At 37.7% G+C, this 26,113-nt stretch overlaps 1 protein-coding gene and 1 pseudogene across 3 annotated transcripts; one reads left to right on the top strand and one right to left on the bottom strand.

Annotated features, from left to right (window-relative positions):
• The first annotated feature begins 8,583 nt into the window (after positions 1–8,583).
• On the top strand, positions 8,584–21,584 carry LOC110704893. Of its 3 annotated transcripts, XM_021882707.1 has the most exons (14): positions 8,584–9,026; positions 10,107–10,205; positions 10,371–10,450; positions 10,523–10,586; positions 10,673–10,728; positions 10,824–10,881; positions 10,982–11,062; positions 12,094–12,183; positions 13,193–13,249; positions 14,199–14,261; positions 18,820–18,903; positions 19,347–19,604; positions 20,222–20,368; positions 21,119–21,583. In XM_021882707.1, the coding sequence occupies exons 1-14, from the start codon at positions 9,003–9,005 to the stop codon at positions 21,302–21,304; spliced, it is 1,347 nt and encodes a 448-aa protein (XP_021738399.1). In that variant the 5' UTR covers positions 8,584–9,002; the 3' UTR covers positions 21,305–21,583. The 3 variants fall into 3 exon arrangements, with proteins under 3 accessions (XP_021738399.1, XP_021738404.1, XP_021738410.1); XM_021882712.1 differs by lacking the exon at positions 13,193–13,249 and having other exon boundaries at positions 21,119–21,581; XM_021882718.1 differs by lacking the exons at positions 8,584–9,026; positions 10,107–10,205 and having other exon boundaries at positions 10,370–10,450; positions 10,528–10,586; positions 21,119–21,584.
• Positions 21,585–22,369: 785 nt separating this feature from the next.
• LOC110704916 lies at positions 22,370–26,004 on the bottom strand (annotated as a pseudogene).
• Between the last annotated feature and the right edge of the window lie 109 nt (positions 26,005–26,113).

Here is a 26,113-nt window from a genome sequence, read left to right on the forward strand (position 1 = left end):
TACAGGCGGTACGACAGGCGGTCGGATCCCTTGAAGATTTTCGTCTGACTCAAGTGCCGAGATCAGAAAACAACCAGGCGGATGCACTTTCAAAATTAGCATCATCCGCTTCTTGTGATACTCCTCGAACTGTTTTTTGGGAAGTAATGGAGAAGAGAAGCATAGAGGAAGACCCTATTGGAATCCTAGACAGAAGCTCAACCTGGATGGATCCAATCAGGGCATATCTGACAAACGGTACCCTGCCGGATGATCATCAACAGGCGGCAGCACTGAAAAAACGAGCAACCAGTTTTGAAATGATAAAGGGAGAACTTCACAAAAGGGGGTACCTTCAACCCTTCTTGAAGTGTGTTACTCCAGAAAAGGGGCGAGAGATACTAGACGATCTTCACTATGGTTACTGTGCTTCCCATATAGGCGGTAGGACGCTTGCTCAATGGGCAAGGCCGCAGGGCTACTTTTGGCCTACTTTAGAAGCAGATGCAATGGAGATGGTGAAAAAATGTGACAAGTGCCAAAGGTTTGGCAAGCTAATTCACCGTCCGGCTACTGACCTCACTACCATTCATAGCCCACTACCGTTTGCTAAGTGGGGCATGGATATTCTGGGTCCATATACGCCTGCTACAGGCGGAAGGAGGTACATACTTGTTGCCGTCGACTACTTCACTAAATGGGTAGAGGCGGAGGCTGTAAAGGGAATCAAGACGAAGGATGTAATTTCATTCATTTGGAAAAATGTCATCACTCGGTTCGGGGTTCCCATGTCTATGGTTTTTTATAATGGTCCCCAATTTGAGACGCCTGTTCTCAAAAGCTGGTTGGGTGACCAAGGAATTGCACACTACTTTGCATCTGTCGGCCGTCCACAAGCAAACGGCCAGGTAGAAGCCTTTAATAAAATCATCTCAGACGGTCTCAAGAAAAAGATTGAACGAGCAGGCAGCCTATGGGCGGATGAATTACCACATGTTCTCTGGGCCATTAGGACGACTGAAAAAGGGGCGACTAGAGAAACTCCATTCCTCCTAACTTATGGTGCGGAAGCTGTTCTTCCAATAGAACACTACGAGCCGACTCTTCGAGTAATGCTATATGACGAAGAGGCAAACTGGGAAGCCATGCGCCTGGCATTAGACTCACTTCCTGAAAGGAGGGGCAATGCTGTCTTGCGCCATGAAATTTACCGCCTGAGAATGACTAGATCATACAACAAAAAAGTACACAGGCGTCCACTCAAAGTGGGGGACTTTGTACTTAGAAAAATGGAAGCAGTTGGTAGGGCTAATGAGTCTGGAAAACTAACTCCCAACTGGGAAGGACCCTACCGAATCTGTGAAGAGGTCAGGGACGGTACCTACCGTCTGGGAACACCAGACGGACAACCGTTGCCTCGAACTTGGAATGTAGATAATCTTAAGAAATATTTCTTTTGAATGATGTAAATAGTCAAGGACTACTTAATAAAAGTTTGCATACTTAATATTCAATTTTGTACTAAGAGGGGCACGCCTACTAACAAACAGTCGGCTACTCTCCATGTTTAATTTTTATTCTTACTTCAGAGGGGCATGCCGTCTGTACCTTTACAGTCGGCTACTCTCCATTGATTATTTTACTCTATCTTCAGAGGGGCATGCCGCCTGTACCTTTACAGTCGGCTACTCTCCATTGAGTATTTTACTCTATCTTCAGAGGGGCATGCCGCCTGTACCTTTACAGCCGGCTACTCTCCATTGAGTATTTTACTCTATCTTCAGAGGGGCATGCCGTCTGTACCTTTACAGTCGGCTACTCTCCATTGAATATTTTACTCTATCACCATAGGGGCACGCCGTCTGGACATATAGTCGGCTACTCTCCATAGAAGAGGGCCGACTGGTTCCAAACACACAGCCACCCCCCTTATACTTAACTAAAAATGATCAGGGCCTGGCCGACCCTGTGCCTAAACAGGCGGCTACCCTCCTTTTACTTAGCACCTACGTTCACCAAGAACTAACCAAGGCCACAGGCCGAATGAACAGGCGCCAAGCCAACTGATCCAATCTTCAAAACTAATACGACCTGTCCCAACATCATAGCAGGCGTCCGGCGGCATCCCTCCGGATGAAATTCGTCGCAGAGAGCAGCTCCCTTTTGGGTGGAACATTGCTCTATAAACTAATTACACGGCACCTATACGACTGTCCCCAAGGGCAACCACGTAGCCGTTTTTGAGACAAGGATAACTCTATCACTAACCAAACCAGTGGTAGCAGTTGACATCTGAGTCAAATGACCGCCTGTATTACTTGAGATAAATGCAGGGGGTACCTCTTGAGTTAATAGCCAACAAACATTGGCGAATCAAAAGGTTCAGCCGGCCTCCGCCGCCTGGTACCTTTACTACTCAAGCAGGAGTGACGGCGACTGAGTAACTCCAAAGTTAACTCATAGTCACTCTCTCAAACTTAGTATGGAGCCTAAAAGGTATGAGTTGTCCGCCTGTTTTTAGCAAACAGGGGCTCTCAACCACTACTCCTGCTAGGTTAACAACTTATGAGTTAAAAGCCAACAAACATTGGCGAATAAAGGGGAACAACCGGTACCCACCGCTTGATACCTCTACTACTCAGTTACTTGGCGACTAGGTAACAATCATGTTTACTTGGTCACTCCTTAAAAATTTAGTATGAAACTAAAAAGGTGTTCATACAGCACCGGCTCACACTAGATTAAATATGGCGGGGAACAGTCGGCCTAGACGGCCTAAAGTCTCTAGCCTAAAAACATGACAAGTAGGAAACCACTTTCCTACTTGGTTAATTTTATATGACAGAACCGCCTGCCTAAAGGGGATCCAGTCTTTAAAATGGTTCGAATACCGATTGGATAAATGGCCGACTGATCGTCTAGCCTGGAAACAGACGACCAGTCGTCCAGGGGCATAGGCGGCGTGACTAACTATCTGTACCTGTCTGCAACTATCGGCCATGTAAAACAGTCGGTATAGTGTACAATTGGATATCAGAATATTCAATACTTGAACAAGTTTGAAGCAAAAAAAAAAAAAAAAAAAAAAATTCATTAAAAAGAAGCCGGTCATTAAAGACCGGCAAAATATTCAGAGCCCCGGCCCCCTGGCCGGGTAAATACAAACAAACGGCACGCAGGCCGTGACAAGAAGACATAAAGCTTAAGAAGGGGGCAGATCTTCAATATTAGCAGCTGCCGCCTGGTCAGCACTCTTCTTGCTGGACTCGGCTTCAGCTGCATCCTTCTTTGATGCATTACCCCCAAGCGGCACAAGCGCCACTACCGGCTGCTCCTCCTCCTCCAACGCCTCTCCCTCAGCAGCCGCCAACGCCTCTTCCTCAGCAGCCGCCAGGATCTCCTGATTATATCTATCAGAACACTGGCGGTACGTTTTTTCCCATGAGGCAAAGTCGGCATTGGGGAAGAGGCGGCCCCAAGTCATGCGCTGGATTTGAGCAGAGTCTTCCATCATCTCCCGGACCAGCTCTTTCTTTTCTTGCTCGGCCTTTTCCGAGAGCTCCTGAGTAAGACTCTTCTCCTGGGTCACCAGGCGTACCTTTACGCTCGCCAAGGATTTCTCCAAGGTTTCGTATGAGGACATCTTTTGGCGAAGAGGTCTCAGCTCGGCCTTGAGGTTGTTGATGGTCGCCTCCAGCTCGCTATTCCTCTTCTGGGCCGCCTCTAACTGAGCCCGGATAGCGGCGGTAGCCTGCGCCTGATAATAAAGAATATCAATGGTCAGAACTTCATTTTGGGCAATTTGAAACATTGCCTTATCACAGTCAGAGGCGGCCATAGCTTTTGCAGCCTTTACCTCTTTGTTCTTCCGGTCAAGCGACTTGCGAAGGCCGTTCACTCGGAGCAGGGCCTAAGTAAAAAGGGGAACATGCGTCAGTTTCCAAACAAAAAGAAAACAGGCGTCCTGGAATTCAAATACTCAAAAATATGCTAAGTATACCTCAGCAAGGACCCCTGCAATCCCGTCTAGGTCAAGGGTGCCGACACCCCTGACCGCCTCCCTTTCAGCTGGAGGAACGGCCTTGATCATAGACTTGGCCACCTCGACCAAGTCAGGCTCCTGAGGGCCGGCTGCATCAAGCATAAACAAACGGATTAGACCTAGTAAAGAAGGGAGCAAGTCTAAAATTTACAAGGACAATTTCATACTTCTAGGTGGCCAGCTGGAGTTTTAGAAGAAGTGGCCGGCTGTTTCTCAGCCGCCGCATGTTTCCTGGCAGAACCAGGAGATCTCGCAACAGTCGTCCTCCGGGCCTTGGGGTCCGGATGTTGGGAAGAAGAAGCTCTTGGAGCGCCCGTCTAAAAAAGAAGAAAAGAGTCAGTATATGCATAAACACAACTCCAAAAAGAGGGTGAAAGGTTCGAAGCCCACCAAGGGTGCCCCCTTGTTGGGGGAGTCGATTGAAGACTGTTGCATGTTGGAGGCCCGCAACATGGCCGCCGCAGTCTTGGAGGCGGTAATTTTGCTCATGGCGTCCGCTGCAAAAACAAATAGCAAAGTTAATAAAAGTCATAACAAGAAATGCACGGAACAGCAGAGTATTCGACAGGCCGGCTACCTCTTGAGCACCGACTACTGAGGCCACAAGCGGCCAAAAAGTACTCGTCGTAGAGCCATTTGAAGCTCGGGACGCAGTACAGGGGTACTTGCTCTCGTACCCCTGAAGTAGAGTTCACCTTCGACTCTACTTTGAAGAGTCCTTTATCTAGGATCTCTTTCTTAGCCTTGGGGGGAACAGGCGGCATGCTGCGGCCGCCTGCAAGAAGGGGCGGATTCCTGTTCCACCTGTTGAAGCGCTTGTTGAGCTCTGTGTCTGAACTCTCAATGATGAGGAAGGTGCTCCGCCAGTCCTTCCATTTGTTTGCTTTACCTCTCGTCATGAGGTAGCCCCTGTGGCTCGTCAATTGATACCAGCCGGTACCGCCTGCCTTAGGGGTCCGGCTGAGGTAGTTCATGTGGGCGAAAGCCTCGAAGCTCGGCTCCACCCCGTGCAGTTCGCACCCGGCCACATAGCCGAGTACGTTGACCCAGGAGTTCAGGGCTAACTGCCATAACCCCAACTCATACCCATCCAAGATCCGCTGAATAGCCGGATGTAGTGGGAAGCGCAGCCCAGCCTTGATGGCCGCCTCGTAGCAGCCAAAGCAGGCGCTATCATAACTGGTACCAGCCGGCCAGACGACTGTGTCTTCTGGATCCGGCACAAACACTAAAAAGCCGGGGCCCATTGTGTGGTTTGCGATAAAGCTCTCCACTTTCTCTTGCATGGCTGTGATCCGGCCCCGAGGTACCGTGCAGTAGTAGGGGGTATTTTGCTCTCGGTGAGAGGCGGATGGCTCCGCCCAATCGTCCCCCTTCTCAACTGCGTGAGAAAGCCTCGCCTCTTGTAGGCGACTGTTTTTCTCTTCTGTGTCCAAGGAAGCATGGCCAGAAGAGCTAGACTCGGAATCGTCCTCTGACGAGTCCGAAGAGGACGACTCTTCCCCTCTCCCGGAGGGGCCCGCCTCCTCTCCTTTAAAAGGAGCAGGAGAGAATGTAGAATTGTCAACTGTAAAGTGGGAAGGGGTCACTTTGACTCCTCCCTCAGAACTGCCGGCTTTCAAGCCGCTTTGTTTCACTTCCACATCTGGCGCCTGGTCAGATGTTTCACTAATCGGCACCCTGTGGGAGGAGCCGTCTGAGTTTGAGATCCTGGCAGTCTTTTTTGTTCTGGCCATCATGCTCTGCATAGACACAGATACAGTCGGACTTTGTATAAAGGGCAAAGATGGGTCCAGAAAAGGGCAGGCGGCACTCCTAGTCCTAGATTCAGCCGTCCCCGGTGACCGGCTGATCACTAACCTAGGTCGTGTCGTGTGCTTCCGTGGTGCCATTTCAAAAAAGAATAAAGTAAAGAGAAAATTAAGAGTAAGAGAGCCGACGGTTACCTGAACGAGTGACGATTGATGAAGTTCTGAAAATCCTTTGCAGTCGGCTTGTCAGAGCAGACGGTAGGCATAAAGGGTCCAAAATGTCAGAGCAAGTTCAGGGGTCCGAATGTTCTCTCACAAAGTTTTCAAGTGTGAAAATGACCGAAGTCAACACTCCTTTATATAGGCGAAGTGAGAAGGCGAAGGGTCACTTCCAGAATTCAAAATTTTGGCGGGAGAATCTCTCGGCCTCTCGCCGACTGACACCTGTAGCAGGCCGTCGCCTGTTACAGGGCGATACCTGTCACAGGTAACACGTGACCAGTCACGTGCCACCTGTGAGGGGCAAATGATTAGGGGATTTTTCCCCACCAATCACCATCTGACAAGTGGACCAATCAGGTTCCGCCATGTGTCCGTCACATGGGCCAATAGGAGCCTTCCACGTGTCAAGCAATGATCCGTCCACTATGGACCAATTACGACACGACACGTGTCCTTCCCATGACACCTGGGATAACCGGTCACCTAGGCCCAACTTCCGAGGGAAGCCCAATCAGCCCAGGGTTAACCTAAACCTAGATTGACACGTTTCCCGAGGTTATAAATACCTCCCTTAATCCTCATTAAGGGAAAAAGGACACGCTAAAAACGCAGATTACACACATTAAACACTCTCACCTAGAGAGACCCAATCACTTTAATTTCCGCATTAATTACTCCTTAATCAAGTACTAACTTGACCGTCGGAGGCGGATCTCCAATCATCCGGAGCATCCGTTCGTTTTGCAGGTACAGGCGTCCGGTTCCAGTCTTGGAATTGTAACTCTCCCGCAGGACATCAGAAAACCCCGAAACACATACTACCCCTTGAAATTATATAGATCCGCCAATATATATGACTATATTTTTTCTTGTATATAAAATCATTAATATTACTCAAAATAAAATATGTAAATAATGCAAAAGGTCAAAGTGTAACAATTATATTAAAACGTAGGGAATATATTCATATTGCACTAGAAGAGTTTCCATTATTTTCTTAGAAGATTAGAAAAGCATAGCGAGCCGGATCATTTACGTCAAAACCTGCCCAATCATTGTTTCTGTGCTTGGGTTGGGCTACAATGGATCTTGGTTGGGTCAAAGTGTCCTTTTTTTTTTTTTTTGGGTTAAAGGGTCTATAAGTGTCACCATTCAGTCTTATGTATCCACTTTCATATTTGAATCAAATGCTACTCAAGAACTCATAAGTCATAACTCATTGTGGTAAAAAATGCGGTGATTTCCCCGAATGTTATTGAGTTTTTTTAAAAAAATTTACCAAATGTCATAAAGTTTCCAAAAATTCACTAAATGTCACTGAACTTTTAAAAAATTCACCGAATGCCATTAATGATTAACGACCGTTAACTCCGTTAGTCATTAGAATTAAATCATGACACACATCATGATATGATTGGTTCATTTTAATCATTTATTTTATAATTAATAAAAATAACATTTTTCTCGATTTCCGTGATAAAAATTATTCGGTTAAAGTTTAGGGGGTAATTTTAATCATTTATGGGTTCAACCTAAGCTCGGAATCGGCAAAAAAATAATGTAAATGCCCTGTTTTATGTGTTAAAAAATATCTCGATTAGTGTGTCGTTATTTTTTAACCATGAAAATTAACTGGGAACAGTTTTGGGGGTCATTTAGATCCTTTAAGAGACTAATTTAAGCTCATATTTGACAAAAAATTAACGTAAATGCCCATTTTTACAATTTTTACGGTAAAAAATTTACAATCTTAACACGCAAAACACGACATTTACATTATTTTTTTTGCCAATTTCGAGCTTATTTTGGATCCAAATGACCACAAGAAACCTTACCTGAACAATTCACATAGTTAAAAAAAACGACACGCAAATTGAGATATTTCTCAACACACAAAAAAGGGCATTTACATTACTTATTTAGCCAATTCCGAGCTTAATTTGAGTCCATTAAGGATCAAATGATCCCAAAACCTTACCTGGTCAACTTTCATAGTTAGAAAATAACGACACACTAATCGAGATATTTTCGACACACAAAATGGGTCAAAGTATTTACGAATCTAACAAGACCCCACTTAATATATTTTTTCCTTATACATCATTGTACATTTAAGGTCAAAGTTTGGTCAAATCAGACAATTAAATCAGATCTGATAAGATCAGACTAGATTAGATAAGTTCATATAAACAAAAATAAGGTGAACTAAACAAGCCCTTACTGAAGTGAAATTAATTTTATTGAAATATTATTTTTTGAAGTGAAGTAAACAGGGCTTAACCTCGGCCACAGGTGTGGCCAGCCACATATAAAAATTTGTTTATGACTTATTAGTGATTTTTTTTTATCTACTATTTAATAAATAAAAATAATTTTAGCATCAAGTCATTTTTTTTTCTTAAAAATAACCAAATCATTTTTAATTTTTGATGTAAAAAATCACTTAGAGTTACCTTTTTATTATCTCGAAACTTGCCCGGTCCATGATGGACTCTAAAATTTAGTAATTTACCACTTGTGAATTGTGTTTGGAACTTGAAAGAGGTCAATCAATCAATCATAAAATGCAGAAATGATCTTAAGTCTTAACAAATCTTAAAGACCAAATTGTGTTTATTTATCTGGGTATTGACGGGCTCAATTCTCATAATTATTCCACCATGAAAACTGTTAAAAATATGTATGAGAAGGTAGAAATACCATTAATTAGTCATAAAGAAAGCTGCAAAAACCTGCATTGGAGAGCATGAAAAAGCACATTGTTACAAGTGACATTTGCTTCGGAATTGATGAAGCATTCATTCCCTGCTTATCAAACCCACCATTCCAATTCTCAGATTTTTCTTCCCTTAAATTGTTACGGAGCACAATTTCAAAACTTGGAAGGTACAAAATTACCTAAAAAAAGAAGAAAAAATCAAAACCCTTTCTTGTTTTTACACAATTATGCTTTCAAATTTGAAATTAACATCAAATTCTTTAATACCCATCTTATATGACCTTATTTGATGCAAGATGCTATGAAAATGAAGGTATGTTTGCTTCTGTTTCTATTTTGGGCAAAAAGATATGAACTTTTATTTTTTTATTTTATATATGCTCCAAGTTTTCAATTTTGACTTACTTGTAGTATTTGTTATTACTTGTAGTATTTGTTCTCCGGGTTTTATGAATTCCTTATGTTGGAATTACAAATTGTATTTTTAACTGTCATAATTGTGTACAATTACTGGGTTTTTGTGAATTATAGGGTTTAGTTTCTGCTTTTTGTCATATTGTTTGATTTTTGATGTCATGCAAAGGTTTATTATAGCAGTAATTATCTTTTGAAATACAGCAGTAATTATTTGGTTTAGGAATTATGTTGCTGATTATGGAGTATGTGGTATGTGTAAATTCTTATGGAGTTGAGAGTTGTACAGCTTAGGGTTGTGTGCACAATATTTTTTTTGACATTTTGAACTTGTGACATTTTTCATACTATCAGAGAAGTATTTGGTGAAGGCTAAATTTAGGAAGTTTTTTTTAGTGATATTAGAGTGGATTTCATGGATTTGTAATGGTTTCTATTAGAAGACAATTAGACTCAAATTGGAAATTGACCTATCTTAAAGAAGAGAAGATGAGAGGACATGTAGTTGTTTGGTTTCGGAATTATTCTTACAAGGGAAACTATAGATTGTCAGTTGTGCATATCTATGCTGGTATGCTAGCATTAATGCTGCTTGTGTGTAGTTGTGGATTTAGTGGTGGTTCTTGTGTAGTTTGCAATATGATTAATGATCATTTCTTGACACAAGGAAATAATATAAGTTTCTTGCTTCCCAAGTGGATTGTATGCGCCCATTTAACTTAAACAGGTTATTTCTTCACTACTAAAGCCCATGGATGCTATCTGAGGGCTGCTATTTTAATTCCCAAGTCATTTTTCACCTTTTGTTTTCCATTTTTGCATTGCTATAAAAAAGATGTGTCATCTATTCTTCTTAAGAAGACCTTGGTTGGAGTAACTTTGTTTAGTTTAGAGGCTAAATGAATAATCTTAGCTTTAGTTTGTTTTCAATACTACTGTTTGAGAATTCTTGCTTACATTCCATTTCATTTCACTGCAGGAGGCAGGAACAAAAAGTCGGATTGAGTGCAACAATTCTAAGGCTAAGTATGAAAATATGCTGAAGATTCTGGAAAGATATATGCAAGGAAAATTAGAGGTGATTACTTCAATAGAGCCAACATTATATCCTTGTGTCTTGGTGCTTCTGTATTAATAGTCTTTGCTTCCTATGTAGTTGTTTGGTAATTCAGTGTTTAAAAAGTATGTTTTGTATATATTTTTTTGGGGTACCTCCTAAAAGCTAAATCTTGTTTTATTACAGGGAAAACCAGCCAAGATTTTCAATACAGAAGTGGAGAAAAGGCTTGAGATGATGAGGAAATTATTAGTACAAAATGTGGGGTAAGTACTTAACTAATTAAATGGGAGACTTAATTGGGTGAAATGCTTTTAAATCTTGTACTTATTTTGCAGAATAGACAACTTAGAATTTCAAGAAATCAACTGCAAGGACTTCAAATTCTTTAATGAGAATGAGGTAAAGCCATTTGGTTCTTTCTATATGTCTTATGATTCAATTGAATACTATATCATCAGAATAAGTGTATGCATTCCTTTAATCAGATGTACTCAAACATCAAGCAAAAAAATGCGAGTGAAGCTATTAATGTCCTGCACTTGTAAGTTCCAGGCTTCAAGCTGACATCTCTGTTCAAGTCCTTTTTTTTTGCCTTTTCATCTAATTCTCGACAAATTTGTTGGTCTTTCTTCACAGGCCAGTTGAAGGAGAACTTTATAAACAGAGTGATGACAAGAATGATGATTCCACTTCGGTACTAAAATTATTTTGTCTACTTGAAATTTCATTAAATCACCTATCTTGCAAAGATTCTAAGCAAAGAGAAAAAACATTACATTTTCTACATGACACAGGTAACTGATGAGTTTGTCAGCATGTTATCAGAAGCTTACAAGAACAAATCGGATCTTCATTTCATTCCAGCTATGACGTTTGTGGGTTCATTTCTTTTCTTTATTTTATCATGTCCTCTAGTATTAACTTGCAACTTGAATAAAGTAAATGTGAAACTAGCATTTTCATGTTTGTTCTGGAACATGTGATATATTTGCATTCACAAAATCAGACATTCTAGTCATGTGAAAATTTGAACTGCAAGGAAAACTGGGAAGAGAGTGCCCCTGGATGGAAGAAGGTGAATACATGTTTGGAATGTTGACCTCCTTCATTATCAGTTAGCTATGTTTCTAATAATTTAGAGTCCATCACTCCATCATAATGAAGAGCTTAGCAATACTTCTCTTGGCACTTATGTTTAGTGTCATGATTTTTTTTTTATGGATGCATCGCTCATGTCAAGGAGGAAGTTTTATGTTGTTGGTTTCTGTAGTGACTATGAGTAGTGGTGTGCAGCCTTAACAATCAACTAGTGTTATTCTGGTACTCAACTACTTGTAGAGATATTACCCTTGATTGTGTTTTGTCATTGGATTCGTTGAATTTTCCTTCAGGCCTTATATTAGTTTTCTTAAAAATGTTTCAATGTGTGGTTGTTCTTCTTGCTTGCTTAATTTCCAGTTGGCTTAGATGACCAGAAATCTGAATTTAAGTTATGACAATTGGACAGTGCATATGCTAAGGATTAGCATGCAATCAAGATTGACATATGTAAAAGTGGAAATATGTTCAGTATTGGCTAATAGGGAAAACAGTACCACATGATGGGTTAATAATCTTTATTTGATCCATCATAATGTGTGATTGTTCTACCTTTGCTCAATTGCTCCCTCCTTGCACAATTTATTTATAATTTTTTTTTTATTCTTTCATAAGTTGAACTATGCTTAAATTCATGAAGCTTTATTAACTCTTTTTTTTTGAAGAAAGCTTTATTAACTTTTATTTGCCTGGGAACCTTTTAAAAACTTGAAAAATAAGTTCATTATTTTGAAAGAGGAAGCATTGCAAGCTCTTTTTGTTGTATATGTTAAAGTGCCACATTTAATTTTTTCTTTTTATTGTGCAGAATAAAATTGTTGCAGCAAGATTAGTTTTACTTGATGAAATCAAAAACAAAATTGCGTCTGATGAAGAGACATTGGCAGAAAAAATGAAGGTATACAGTTATATATTATTCTATTCGCACTTCTGTTGTCATTTACTTAAATTTGTGTATTCTTTGAGTTCAGTACAAGTGAAATGCTATTGAGAGGATGGCCTCTATTGAAGGGCAACATAGACAGGATGGATTCCATCCTAGCAACTTGTTATCATAGATTAATGACAAGAAGTTATTTGACTACAGTCTAGTTTATTGATATTGATTTAAAACACTCATAACAAAATCAAATTATGCTGCAGCAATTTTGCGATTGAACTTCCTGTTTCCTGGGATCAACTGGAAATTCTTATCACAGGGGTCTTAAGTACTACTAAATTGTCGGAGAAGTACAATAGCACTTCTTGATGCACATATTGGAGGGAAAAAGATGTAGAGACTTTATTTATAGGATTACCTTCTCCTTATTTTTTTATTTTATTTTATTTTTTTTTTCTTTTTTTTTTTCTCATCCGTAGGGCAAGGATAAAAGAGATAATCCGATCATCATTGAGTGAATTCATGTGCTGCACTGGGTCACTGAACTGCTTTGGATTTTTTTCCCAGGGATTTATTGATGCCCTCTGTATGTATTATTTAGCTGAATGCTGTACATTTACATAGAAGGAAACTCCAATAATTAGGCAGCAGATATAGTATAAAACAATTGAAAATACTTTGCAATTTTTCGAATATCATTAAATAGGAAGGGATCTTGTAGATTTTTTTTTAATCAATGAGAAAAGATTGGAATGTAGCATTCCTCTTAGAATAAAAAACTTTCATCGTTGTTTTAGTCTGAAAACCTCTCCTCCCTCTAAAACTAGGGTGAAGAAACCTGCATATTCAAAGAATTGCTCATTTGTATTATTAGCCGAGACATTAATCTGTTAAACAATATAATATAATGTTTTACGTGTCATAGCCAACTAAGACTTATTGCTGTATCTCAGGTAGGTGAATCCAATTCAAGGCAAAGCATGAAGCAACGTTCTGTATAATTATTCTGCTCAATTTCATATTATAGGGAATGTGTCTGGTGGAAATTCAGAGGACCAGGAAGTTACAGAATTTGTTTATAAAAGTAATATAATTTCGAAATTAGTGTCATTTCTCAATTTCAGGCACGTAATTATCAAAAGATACAGTATTTTAAAGTTTATTTGGTCTGCAATGTGTATATATTATAAACTGTATTATGCTTGTAGAATCTCATCTGGCAAAATTATACTATTGATTGCTTTCACAAACAGAAGATTTGATACTGTCCTAGGATAGATTGGTGTCATAATTGATTTTAACTTTGACAAACATATGCCCCATTTCTTGCTTTGAAGTTGCTCAGTTTTTCTCTTGTATTCATTATTGCACATTATATGAAAATTAGTTGACAATTCGGTGTCCTGTTTTTTTTTTTTATTTTTTCCAAAGAGTTGCATAGCCGTTTATAATTACTGAACTGAAGTATTATAGAATCTGTTTATTACATTAATTAAGTTCTTTGCATAGCCGTTTATAATTACTGAACTGAAATATTATAGAATCTGTTTATTACATTAATTAAGTTCTTACTTGATAATTCTTTGTGACGTAGTACATGCATCAACTTTCTTTTGAAAAGTTCTCTATTGGCTTGTAAATTTGAAATTATAAATTAATTGGCAGTATGTTAACTGATTTATTGCATTTTTCATGGGGTAGCAGCCAATAGCATTAAACCTCTAATTAATATCATTCTTGTCTTGTGCTGAATGAAAAAGCTTCACTAAAACACCAATAGTGTGTTGCAGTCTAGCAGATTTTCACGTTATTTTTTTGCAACGTAAACGTAATTGATGCATCTCATGATAAAAAGTGATGCACCTTAAATTCATCAAACTATGAAGCATACTCATCTTTCCTCTTTGATTTAGGTTTATTCAATTGGATATCAAGCCATTCATATTTCAATTTTTCTTCCAAACTTATGAAATTCTTTAGAAATTCATATTAATGACTTTCATATTTACTCCTTTGTTTTCAATTTGTCTCAGGGAAGATCTGATCTTTTTGATGTGAAAATGGAAAGCTCTTTATCCTCTAATGTTGCACTTGAGGTATGGGAAACTGAATATGCTGATGATGTTCTTAAAGTTGCTCATGTTTCAATTTCTCGTTGCACTGATTTTATCGTTGATGATTTATTTTCTTGATTGGATCCTTTTTTTTGTGATAAGTTTATGTCTTATGGTGCTCTTAAGAACTATATATCAACATGCAAATGATTTGAACATTTTAAACATTTGAAAATGTCTGGAAAATGGGTTTAACAAATTGAATGTGTAATTAACAAGTCTGAAGTTATGATTGGGATTTAGTAGAAGTAATTGGTTTCAAATCTTGATATTTATCTGTGGTAATATATCAAGTCTTGAATGAAAGTCTTCAAATGATTTTCTAGAGTTAAAAGAGCAGATGGACAATAATTGACTAGAACTATAAAGTTATATGGGCTTAACAATATGAGTGTTTAATTAACAAGTCTGAAGTTATGGTCGGGATTTAATAGAAGTAATTGATTTTAGATCTAGATTGTTATTTGTGGTAATATATCAAGTGTTGAATGAAGTCTTCAAATGGTTTTCTAGAGTCAAAAGAGCGGATGGACAATAGTTGACTAGTCATTTACCGTTATATAACAATCTGTTGGTTAATCTCTTGACTTGGTTATGTCTGTCACTCTGTGCTTTGTGACTCTTTCCCTGAAAGAATAAAGAAAGAATTAGAAAATCAATGGAAAAAAACAAAGAGGTTTAACCGCTCTTTGTTCGAATTCAATACAAATATTGCCTTTTGCAGACAAGCTACCACATATACTTTACGTTTTATGCTGACTGGACACTACGTACACTTCAAAAATTTCTGCCACGATTTAATCGTTGCTATAATATTAAGCCAATTGCTACTTGTTTTTCATAATCTAGTCATCTTGCCACGCTCAATTATACATCCCTGGTTTACTCGATCTTTTAGAAGGCTATGTTTGGTATCCCATTTCATCTACTTTGAATACGGAGCTGAAATGCTCTGAAATGTTTAAGGTGCTGAAATAACTAGACATTTTGTTGGAACGTGCCTTAAATAAAATTTATTTTGCTGAAGTAGGACTTTACGTGAGATTCTACTCTTTATAACATCTCATAATAAGGAGCTGAAACTTTAAATTTATCCATCTTTAATCCATAGGTTTTACTTTAAACAGCAATCCAAAAAAATTAGCTACATAAACAACTAGTTCTACCTAAAAACTTGTGCAATCAACTATCTTATCAGTTACAGCTCCTATTCAGCTAGTGTTGCCAAACATAAATAATCAAAACATGGGGTATTTTTTTTTCCTTTGATAATCGCTATTGCCTCTCTTTTACATATAACACCCTAACATGTGATGAAATTAGGATTTTTTTATATCATCTGGGGCTGTCGCATTCTCTCTCGTCCCAGATCACATATCCAGCAGAAATTTTGTAAGATGAGTTACTTTTATTTCTCGTATCTCTCGATATTGCTAACTAGTATAGACACTAAAGGCTATTATTATGAAAAGAGCATCCTGTCTCTTTTGTTTACTGATGTGAAGATACCTACCTACAGTGAAATTACTTTATGTCTAAAGTCCCGTCTTTGTATATGTACCTGACTGTCTCATTCTTCTGGGCTCATCCTACGTTCTAGCAATTGCTGAACCCCTGTTTATCATAATAAGCCCTATAAGATAAGTGGAATTCTTGTAGCAAGGTCCTGGCTTCACAATTCACATAGAAAATGTAGCTTGAAGCCAAACTAGCGACTTAAACCTGTGATCCTCTTCTCATCAAATTAATATGTCTTTGAAAGATTACCAGCTAGTCTATCTCCCCCAAGTTTTTTTTTTGTTTCTTTATTTCTTATTCCCATTAATCCAAAGGAAGATTTTTTTTTTTTTTTTTTTTTTTTTTTTTTTTTTTTTTTTTTTGTTTTTTTTGTGGTAGCATAAAATACGTTGCCCTATAAGCTCTGTATCGTAATCAATACTATGGGGGATAAGTATCACTTTTGGACAGTTTGCAGCAGTTATCTCATTTGCTATCCATGTCAAGTGATACTAAATTCTTTCTGCCCACCTCTTTAGCTGTAGTCAATATACTTTCACGCTCGTTACCATTTATGTCAATCAATAAAAGTTTTTCTCTTCATTTTTCCCTTGCTTTTTTATTTTTTTAAATTATTTATTTATTTTTTTTATTTTTTTTACTATTTTTCCAATTAAGTTGATGCTTTGCCTTAGAATTTAAGTCTCAGATTGGTTCTCTTCTGGGACCAGGTAGTTACTGGGTGAGGAATTAACCCATGCATTTAAATTGGTTTGCAGATTAACCCCTCCCCCTCCCCCCTCTTCTCTTTCAATCACCTGCTCACCTCCCTTCATTCCCCCTCTTGCTTCCTTCATTTCTTTATTCCTCTTCCCATCCTTTCCCTCTTCTTTCCTCCTCCCTTTCTCATTCTCGTACATCCTTTGTCACCACTGTTTCTCTTGTTGTCCTCCCCACCCTTTGCTTTTCTCTCTTATCCTCCTTTGAGTTAAAAATAAACCTTTTGTTTTCGAGTTAGCACACCAAAGTTCCAAAACTAGAAGCTTAGTAGGCAAAAAATCCACAAACTATCTAAATTAAGAGAAGAAGATTAAAGGTTTGACATTAATTTTTTTTTTTTTTTTTTTTTTTGGTTTTTTTTAATTATTTTTTGTTGTGTGTTGTCAAAGCGGTGATGACTTGGAGGACAGGGAAAACTAATTTTTTTTATTTGGTGGTTTGTTACTGTGGCATTATTGGTCATGGAATTTTTTTGTTTGGGGGGGGGGGGGTGTCGTGTAGAGTGGTGATAGGTTCTGGAAGAGAGTTGATCTTGTTTGTCTTGTCTTTTCATTATTCCTTTCTAGACATTAGGTATAGTTTCGGATGAGACTGAACCCATACCAACGCAATATTTAAGGTCCAACTGGATGGAGCCTTACAAATATCATGGATTTGAGGTTGAGATTTAAAATTAGGTACACAGTTGTGTAGCTGTGATACTTGGACAGTGGAAGTGGCTTAATTGTGCATCAGGACATTTAGTACCCTTAAGCTCCTACCCCTCTTGCTCAAATTATTTTTGCCCCATAGACATACATATGATTTCTCTATTCCCTGAATATAAAATATAGGGTGTTTGGTTCGTTAAATTGGAATGGATTGGTATGGAATCTTATACTAGGATGGAATGCATTCAAAATCCTATACTAGTCTAAAGCTGCTTGGTTTATTGTCGGAATGGTTTGGATTGGTTTTTGTGACCCATTAATGGAATAGATTGTGAATGTTAGGGGGTGAGGTGGGTATGGAATTCTTAGGGTATGGGGTAGAGTTAGAACTCTTTGGTATGAGATTTCATACTAAAAGACTCTGATCAAACAATAAAGTGGATGGAATAGACTAACATTATTCCATCTTATTCCAAAAGGTTAACCAAACAATTGTTAGACTGTTAGGTGTTTTTTTGTATGTAATATATGATCCATACATTTTTTATGAGCCTATCAAACAGTGTGAACGAAAAACCAAGTCCTAAATACCTTAGTTGTAGCTCAATAGTAAGTGTTTCCCACAGCTAAATGGCTGGAGGAACAGTAAGTGACATGTAGAATTACGAAATCTTTGCAGAACCTTGACCTTGCTTTTGATTAACAGCAGTAACAGATCTTATCTAGTCACTAGAACAAAATTGTTGTCAGAAAAAAATTTCTATCCCAAAAAATAGAGAATGGGCTTTTCATCAGGTCAACTGTCAACGTCTGAGCTTTAACAGGTTTCCACTTATCTTGGCAACTACACAGCCCGTGGAACAATGTAAAGATTACAGCTTACCAATATCTTCTTTCCAACGTGTAGTTACAAAACGTTGTATTACACATGTCATTAATGCAAAGTCTGCATATATTTTATTGAGATGATTTTATTAGCAACAATGTGCTTATATTTTGTTGAGCCTGGAGGTATTTGTGCGTGTTTTAGTATTGGTGATGGCAAAGAAGCGAGTTTGGTGAGCCAGCTGGGGATTAATGTAGGTATGTAAGTGAGAGTGCAGTTTTAAAAGAAATTGAGGCCAGATTAGGAGTTTATTTTTAACATTGGTATATAATCTTTAAGGTTGTAAGCTGATAGATTTGGTAGTAGTGCACTAGGGCTAATAAAGTAAAAAAGCATGACTGTATAACCCAATCATAAGAGACAATTGAAGAATGGAAATTATTATTAGGTATTTGCTGATCATTGACCCTATCTTAGCTGAATAATATAACCTTTTTTTTGTATGAATTTTACATACATAAGAACTACGTAGTCTTAAGGGTCGACCTTGTACACTTGAGGGACTACTTTTGCTATACTAGATCCACTATATCTGGCTGTTGTTGTCTTGGTTGTACCTAGAAGTTTTCCATAGCGTTGCTAGTATGATTGACCAACAATAGCAGCAAATTCGTCTGTTTTTTTTGTTAGAATATTCTCTGTCTGGCAGTTAGTAGGTAAAAAACCACGGAGTTAAAATCCTTATCTTTCGCCCACAATGGTTTTTCGTTTTTTTTTTTGTTTCCAGGGCAATAGTGAGGTTGTTTTGAAACTAAACCAAGCTTTAGAGCCTCAGACTGAAAATGATGAAGTCTCAAGTCAGGGCACTCAGGTAATGCATCTTGTCTTATACTTCTTCAATTAATGCCTCGTTTATGATATACTTCCTCCGTTCTAGTAATATTGCAACAACTGGACTTTTACACTATTCATCACGCTTGTTTGACCACATATTATGATTTATACATAAAGTAAAATGTAGCCATGTGGGGTCTTGTTAGATTTGTCTCGTAAAATACATTCACAATATCAACTTTTTATAATTTTTACTCTTATATAATTATAGATATTTAGCATATAAAATGTGTTTTGGAATGCGTAATTTCATCCTTGTTGCAATATTTTTGGAATAGAGGAAGTACTTATCTGACGTGTTGAGTGGCCTCCTATTGGTTTTTTTTTTTTTTAATTTTTTTTTATTAATTTTTGAATAGCTGCTCTAATTATTTTAATCTAGTACATGATGTTACATGCCTCAATTTTTTTATTTTGTAGGTTGATTCAAGAAAGTTAAAACCAGGGTGGCTTGAAAAGTTTATCAAGAAAACCTTCTTTGAGCCTTGCTCTGAACATCCTATTCGCCGGAATGAGTTAAACAAGTATTGTATAGACTGTGATACATCTCTCTGCCAATATTGTGTGTCACTAGCTTCCCATTCAGGCCATAGAATTTTGAAGATCTATCGCCATGTTTACAAGGATGTGGTTCCTCTTGATGAGATAGAGAGGCGTATTGATTGTTCAAAAATCCAGGTGATTACTACCTATAAAAAAAACTGGGGACTTCTTCAATATTTTTTAGTCTAGCTAGTCTTTTATTTGATTACCAATTAAATGATACTTGCCTCTGCAGTAGCTAATAGACGATCCAGAAACCACATTTCCTTTATCTCCCTAGCATTACATAACTGCACATTGGAATATACCAGTGTTATCACATGAGGATGCAGTGAAAATGTTGTGTTTTTGACCGTTGGCTCTAACCTTTTCAACAATTTTCATCTAAGGGAAATTATAGGAGAAGTGTCTAAATTCAGGAGGTTGGTGGAGGGATTAAGGACTTGTGTATTTCATGGGAAGCTAATATATATCTGTGTCTGTGTTTTTTTTTTTTTTTTTTTTTTTTTTTTTTTTTTTTTTTTTTTGTGTCCTTTGACCTTCCAGGATTGTTCTGTATGTTAGCCAAATGAGAATTAATATGGGTTACAAGGCTAGTAGATTACGAGAAAAATCAAAAATTTGCTTTTGATGCTTAGTTACCCTATATATTCGCAAGTTGGGAAAGCAATAAATATGAGGGCTAATTAAATCATTTTTCTTCTTCAATTTACTGTTTCTTTGACCTAATCTTTCTTTGAATGTGCATCCAGCCATACAGATGCAACAGGCAGTTGGTCGTAGCTTTGACTCCATTGCCACACTCAGGGGCGAAAACAAATGAAGAGGCGGCATGCCAGACATGCAGAAGAAGGTTGATTGAGTATGAATTGTATGATTATTGCTCCATTTCCTGTAAGGTATCATGATTTTAAATTTTTGTAGCCTCATTTTACTAGTCTTTTTGAAAGCAATTGCAAACTTAAATTCAAATGGGTTAAATTCAAGATCCTATATACTCGTAGTATGGTGTATAAGAGTTGCATACTATAGTGTAGGTTGTGTTTGTTTGGTAGGAAGACCTTTTTTTAGGCAATTTAATTTTTTGTTAGGGTGGAAAATGGTTTTTTGAAAATTTGGAAAAGTTTTTCCTTATTTATTGAAGGATTCCACATCTTCCTTACCATCTCCTCCCTTTCCTCTTTTGTCCCTTCTCATTTCTACTTATTCTTGCAAGCAATCAAATAAAGGAAGATAAAATTTTGAGAACTGATTTCCTTTGAAATGAACTTTCCGTAGAAAACAAGGTTCAGTTTGAATTGTTTTTTTCTATACCAAACACTTCCACAATGATGGTACGAGGTTTTACTAAAAAACATTGTTCAATTTGTTCTTTAATGGTACTAAACATAATAGCATAACCTTATTGTGCTTGCACACTGTCAATAGATCATATACTGTAACATGCAGCTTGTTATTTGGTTTTCACTCAAAATCAGTGACTATCATTATAATTTTTTTTTTTTGAAAGAAAGTGACTATCACTATATTGGTAATTCTGCCACCCCTCTATTTCCTTCTCTTGTTTTAAAACAAATGTTATTAACAATTTGCATATTATGTCTCCTCTATTATTTTCCATTTATTTAAAACATATATATGCATCTTAGGTGGGCGCATTCTTGAAGAAGCAAAATGATTTTGATCCTCCATTCCTGTTGCTTGATCAAGTGGAAGAAAAAATTGAGCAAGTACAAATATCATCAGTATCGGCACCGCCATCGCCAGTACCAACCAAAATAGTGACCAAGACTCGCAAGAGAAAGGGTACACCTTATCGTGCTCCTCTTTCTTGAGGAGTTTCTTGAGGAGATTGAAAAAGTCTCTGCTCCAGTTTAGCTTGTGACCCTATTTTCAATTAGCAATGCCAGAATATTATCAAACCAAACCATTATTTTTTTAAAATGTTGTTTAGGGATGTGGCATCATCCTTTTTATCTTCTTGCATAGGTGCATTTGATTACAAATGTTGCTGTCTTTAATATTATGTTTTTCTTTGGAACATGCTTATTTTTGTTCAAGGAAATTTAGAAGGAAATGATGTTTAAACAAGTCTAAATAGCTACCGTCGTTTCGTATATACTCCCTTCGGCACTTTGACCGGCATATAGTTTTAGGCAATTTAATTGAATTAAATAAAATAAGAGGCAAGTCAGTGACAGATGTAAGAATTTTTTCTTATGGGTTCAAAGTCTCTAAACACATGTATTGAAATCGAGTAACATAATTCCAAATACAAATTTAAACTAATAATTCAGGTGTGGACATGCTAATTTAACAAAAAATTTACAATATTAATTACTGGAGCTCATCGAGGAAGAAAATTATTTTGGATATTGGAGTTATCATCTCATCAACATTTAAGTTAGTAAAAGCAAATTATATCTAAATAACTCATTATTGTGTTACCGTCAAATGGATAGAATTACAAGGCTAAAACAAAATAAAGCTATATAGGGGGAAGTGAAACATCATGGGCAACCCCTAGCTACAATTATGCCTGGGTGCCTAATGACCCATTTGACGCAACAAAATAAAGCTCTATAGGAAGAAGTGTGCTTCCACACACCATGGGCAACCTGATTATGCCTTGGTGTCTAATGACCCATTCAACGCCCATATTTGATGAGGGAGACGACTCGTGACATTGCGTGACTATTCCTTCCCTTCTTTTTCCTCCACATATGCCAACCAAACATAATGTTAAAGAGATTCTCAATAGTGTAAGGATTTGCCATTATAATGGTACATAGCAGTATAACACTATCAGTATCGCATTGCAATTGATCAAAATATACATCGGTCTGTTGGGCATGTGTTTGCCGTGAAGTGCTAAACTGCTATCATAACTGACAGTATAGTAACAAAGGAAAGATTAGAGTTTCTGTACAAGAATAAATAATAGGTGTTCAGTTCAACCGTACATCAACAAGATAACGTAATGGGGAAGTTCGGGTTCTCCCTATCTTCTTGTGTAACTGAAGAGATAATTTGGTGTTTACTATAGAGGTTTCTACTTATCAAAACAAACCCCAAACATTCATTCCACCTAAACTAATCCAGTATACAACATTGATAGGACTCTTTTATGATACTTGAACCCAGTACAAGCTGCAGGAGGCTCACCAGAACTTCATCACTTCATACTTAGGCTGATACGCCGTTATTTTTTTTTCATATGAATCTTTCTCAAGGAGATACTAAACGATCTATGAAAAAGCTATCACAAGAAGAATAATTAGTATACAAATACGCTATATCAAAGAATGAATGGTGTCTAAATTCTTCAAATCATAAGCATCATGATAGTCACCACAAGAAAATTGGCTCAAACTTCAAACAGTATCTTGGAAGATTTAGCAAAGAGATCCATCCGGTTAAAGGCAGTGACAAAAAAAAAAAAGAAAATCCGAAATCTACCCGTATACTAGTTAGATTTTCTCTTGCGCATAGCAATCGGACTCATGCTTCTTTGTAGCCAACTTTAAACTTGGCTATAAAAAACCCAATTATGTCAGATGTAGAAGGATCAAACCTCTGCACAAGTTCCTCTTCCCCAGGCTTTAGCCATTCCTCAACATACCCATCAGACAGCTCACAGTGACCAAGCAGGCCCGGCCCACCAACTCTTGGATGCTGGGGTGCTAATGACAGAAACGAATATTTATCAAGAGCATAACGCACCAGAGCTTCATTTTCACCAGGGTTTATTGTACAAGTCGAATATACAAGAACTCCTCCAGGTCGAACTAGTTGCACTGCTTGATCAAGCATCTTCCTCTGGTATTTCTTATGACTCTTCAAAGATTCTAAGGTTTCCTCACCAGCAAACAACCGAGGTCTCAATCCAAGAGCAGAGCAAGGAGCATCAAGCAGAACTCTATCAAAACTATTAGGAGCAAAGCCTTTTGATTTTTCAACTCTACCACCATTGACATGATTCTTTCCAATCCCATTTTTGGTTCTTTGTTTATCCTTCCCGCACACAGACATGATATTGGGTACTTGTCCATTTCCATCTCCATTGACTACGTTTTCCCTGTGAAACATATTACCATTCATCTTTTCCTTAGCAATGGAACAAGACGTCGAATTTGTATCTTCAGTCTTGCCAGATATTTTTTCTGTAGCAAGAGCATCTGTAGCAACAGACTTCAGAGCATCAAGCTTGTACGTTACTATAGACTTCAAGCCCATTTCATCAGCCAAATTATGAACATCCATTACCTTATTGTGTGATCGATCTGCAGCAACCACCTCTCCTTCATCTCTCATAAGCATAGCTATAGCAGTTGTTTTACCCCCTGGAGCTGCGCACATGTCCAATATCCTTTCACCTTTTTGAGGATCTAAGGCATGAGCAGCAATAATGCTAGGAAGGTTCTGGAGAAAAATCTCACCTCGAGCACATTGTTAAAAGAAGGAAGATCAAAAACCCTATTACTCATAGAAATGGCAACACCTTGCAACACTCGGAAAATTCCGGCCCTAGACATCATTGCAGTTCCTCTTCCAATATACAGGCCTTTCCGCTGAAAATATTGGGGATCTGTCTCAGAGCCCTGAAGTACAATCCCACGTGTTATTCCAGTACCTCCCCATTTACCATCAGCTTCAGGTTGTTCAATAGCAACAGAAACAGCAACAGAATCTCCCTTTTCAACATGAGCACTACATGCCAAAACACCAGGGACATAAACCTGAGCACCCCGAAGAACAGCCTCAGCACATTTGCGGCTTACAATAACCTCCTTTACTGGCTGTTCAGTTACATCAGCATATTCAATTTTATGAGGTCCCGTGCCTTGAACAAAGACAACATAGTCTAGCCCAGGTATAGGGCACTTGTGTATGAGATCATTGTCTATGTCTCTGCCATCTGTTCCATGTTGCATACTCAACAGCTTCTCAATGACAGCATCACTAGTCGTCTTCATTACATTAACACGTAGGCAAGAGTAGCAAGATGGACGTGTGAGAGCTTTAGAGATACGATCAAAATGGTCAGCACCATATGCCTTAATGAAGTATTCTTCAACCTGAGGATTCCAATTAAGAGTTGGGTTATAGCAATAACGCTCTGAGGAATCCATCTGAGGACAGGATTCTGTATTTAGTGTGGAGCAGCCTTTCTGAAGCTGTTGTAGGTGCCTGACAAGTAAATCAAGCTTATTTAGTTTTCCTGTACAGAGATACTTTAGCTAATTAGAATATAATAGCACATGACAACGGGAAATAGCAAATGCCCGTAAATTCAAGCATTCATTCAACAGAACATTCTTAAAAATGAATTACACTACCACAAATGACAGAAGTAAAAAAAAAATTAGAAATCCAGAAATACTCGCTACCTTTTCATGGAAAATGGTAAATGTGATGGGATCAAAAATAGATTAAAGTTCGTCTTTTTACTTGGCCTCAAAATAAACTACTTAAGTATTGACCAGTCCAAAAAAGCACATAGAAGATTTGAAGTTATGCAATGTTAAAAAAATGACTGGGATTCATGATTCTCATACCAAGTATTTCCAACAAATCTAAACCCATATCAATAGTGTGATTCGTGCATTGTACACGCCTCAGTCATACGGAAGCTCCGTTTCTTTCTTTCTCTCTTCCAACCAGAACCACAATGTCTGACAAAACTTTAACCTAGCAACAAGTCTAAAAGCTTGGAATTGCCTCTGAAATTTCTTAAAAACCTCAGAAGTTAGCAGTTTCTCGAATCAAGTACTTTGTGAAATCAATGTTCAAATTTAGTAATTCTTTGACAGTGAAAATCGACTGCATCCTCTCATTTGTAAACAAGATCATATCAAACCAAGCAGTCCAGTGTCCACAATCACATCAATATCAAGCAAATCATTATCCAATCATATAGTCAGAAGTACAAGCACAAGTTGTGATTTTGACAACATTTTTTGTTCCAAAGTTGCAAAATTACCCATCAAACTATCCATGCTTCAAAACATTTGAGCACTAGGAAATACAAAGTACCACCTAATCAAAATAGTTTTTTCAAATCACTTCCAAAATGCAAAAATGAACAATTACCCACAAAATAATTCACCATTTTGTCAACATCCTCATCCAATTCTTGTAACTTTTCCACAACAATCACAAGCTAATTAACCAAACCCAGAAAGACTAACCCATCAAATTAACCACTCAATCAAAAGAAGCCTCCAAAAACAAATTACAGCATACATTTGAACAAAACTCAAAATACCGAGAGGATCAAACAACATAATTGAAGAATCAACCAAAATATAATGTAATGCTAGTAGAAGAAGAAAACAGAGAGTATTAATTATAAAATGGTGTATAACCTGGAAAATGAAGCTAGGGTTCTGCGAAAATGAGCTGCAACAGTACGTATTTGCATACCATAGATATTGATTTTGATTTTGATTTTCTGTTGGTTGTGACAGTTCTGTTGTTGAAGCGGCGGAACTTCAACCTTGAACTATTAGTATTCTTTTTTATAAAGCAAAGCACTGAGTTTTTAAGATTTATACAGTACTCCACAAATTATACTAAAATATCAAATTATCTCTAATTTTGATTTGATAAGCCTATAAAAAGGAAGCGATAATTGCCAATTA

Source organism: Chenopodium quinoa, unplaced genomic scaffold, assembly GCF_001683475.1.
Source record: "Chenopodium quinoa cultivar QQ74 unplaced genomic scaffold, ASM168347v1, whole genome shotgun sequence".
Lineage (NCBI taxonomy): Eukaryota > Viridiplantae > Streptophyta > Magnoliopsida > Caryophyllales > Amaranthaceae > Chenopodium > Chenopodium quinoa.

Excerpts from the sequence above, each read along its gene's own strand:
- LOC110704893 (XM_021882707.1), top strand. The coding sequence starts at position 9,003 with ATGCAAGATGCTATGAAAATGAAG. Across the intron at positions 10,729-10,823 it reads GCTATTAATGTCCTGCACTT|GCCAGTTGAAGGAGAACTTT; the intron begins GTAAGTTCCAGG and ends CTTTCTTCACAG. Across the intron at positions 12,184-13,192 it reads CATTGGCAGAAAAAATGAAG|GGAATGTGTCTGGTGGAAAT; the intron begins GTATACAGTTAT and ends TTCATATTATAG.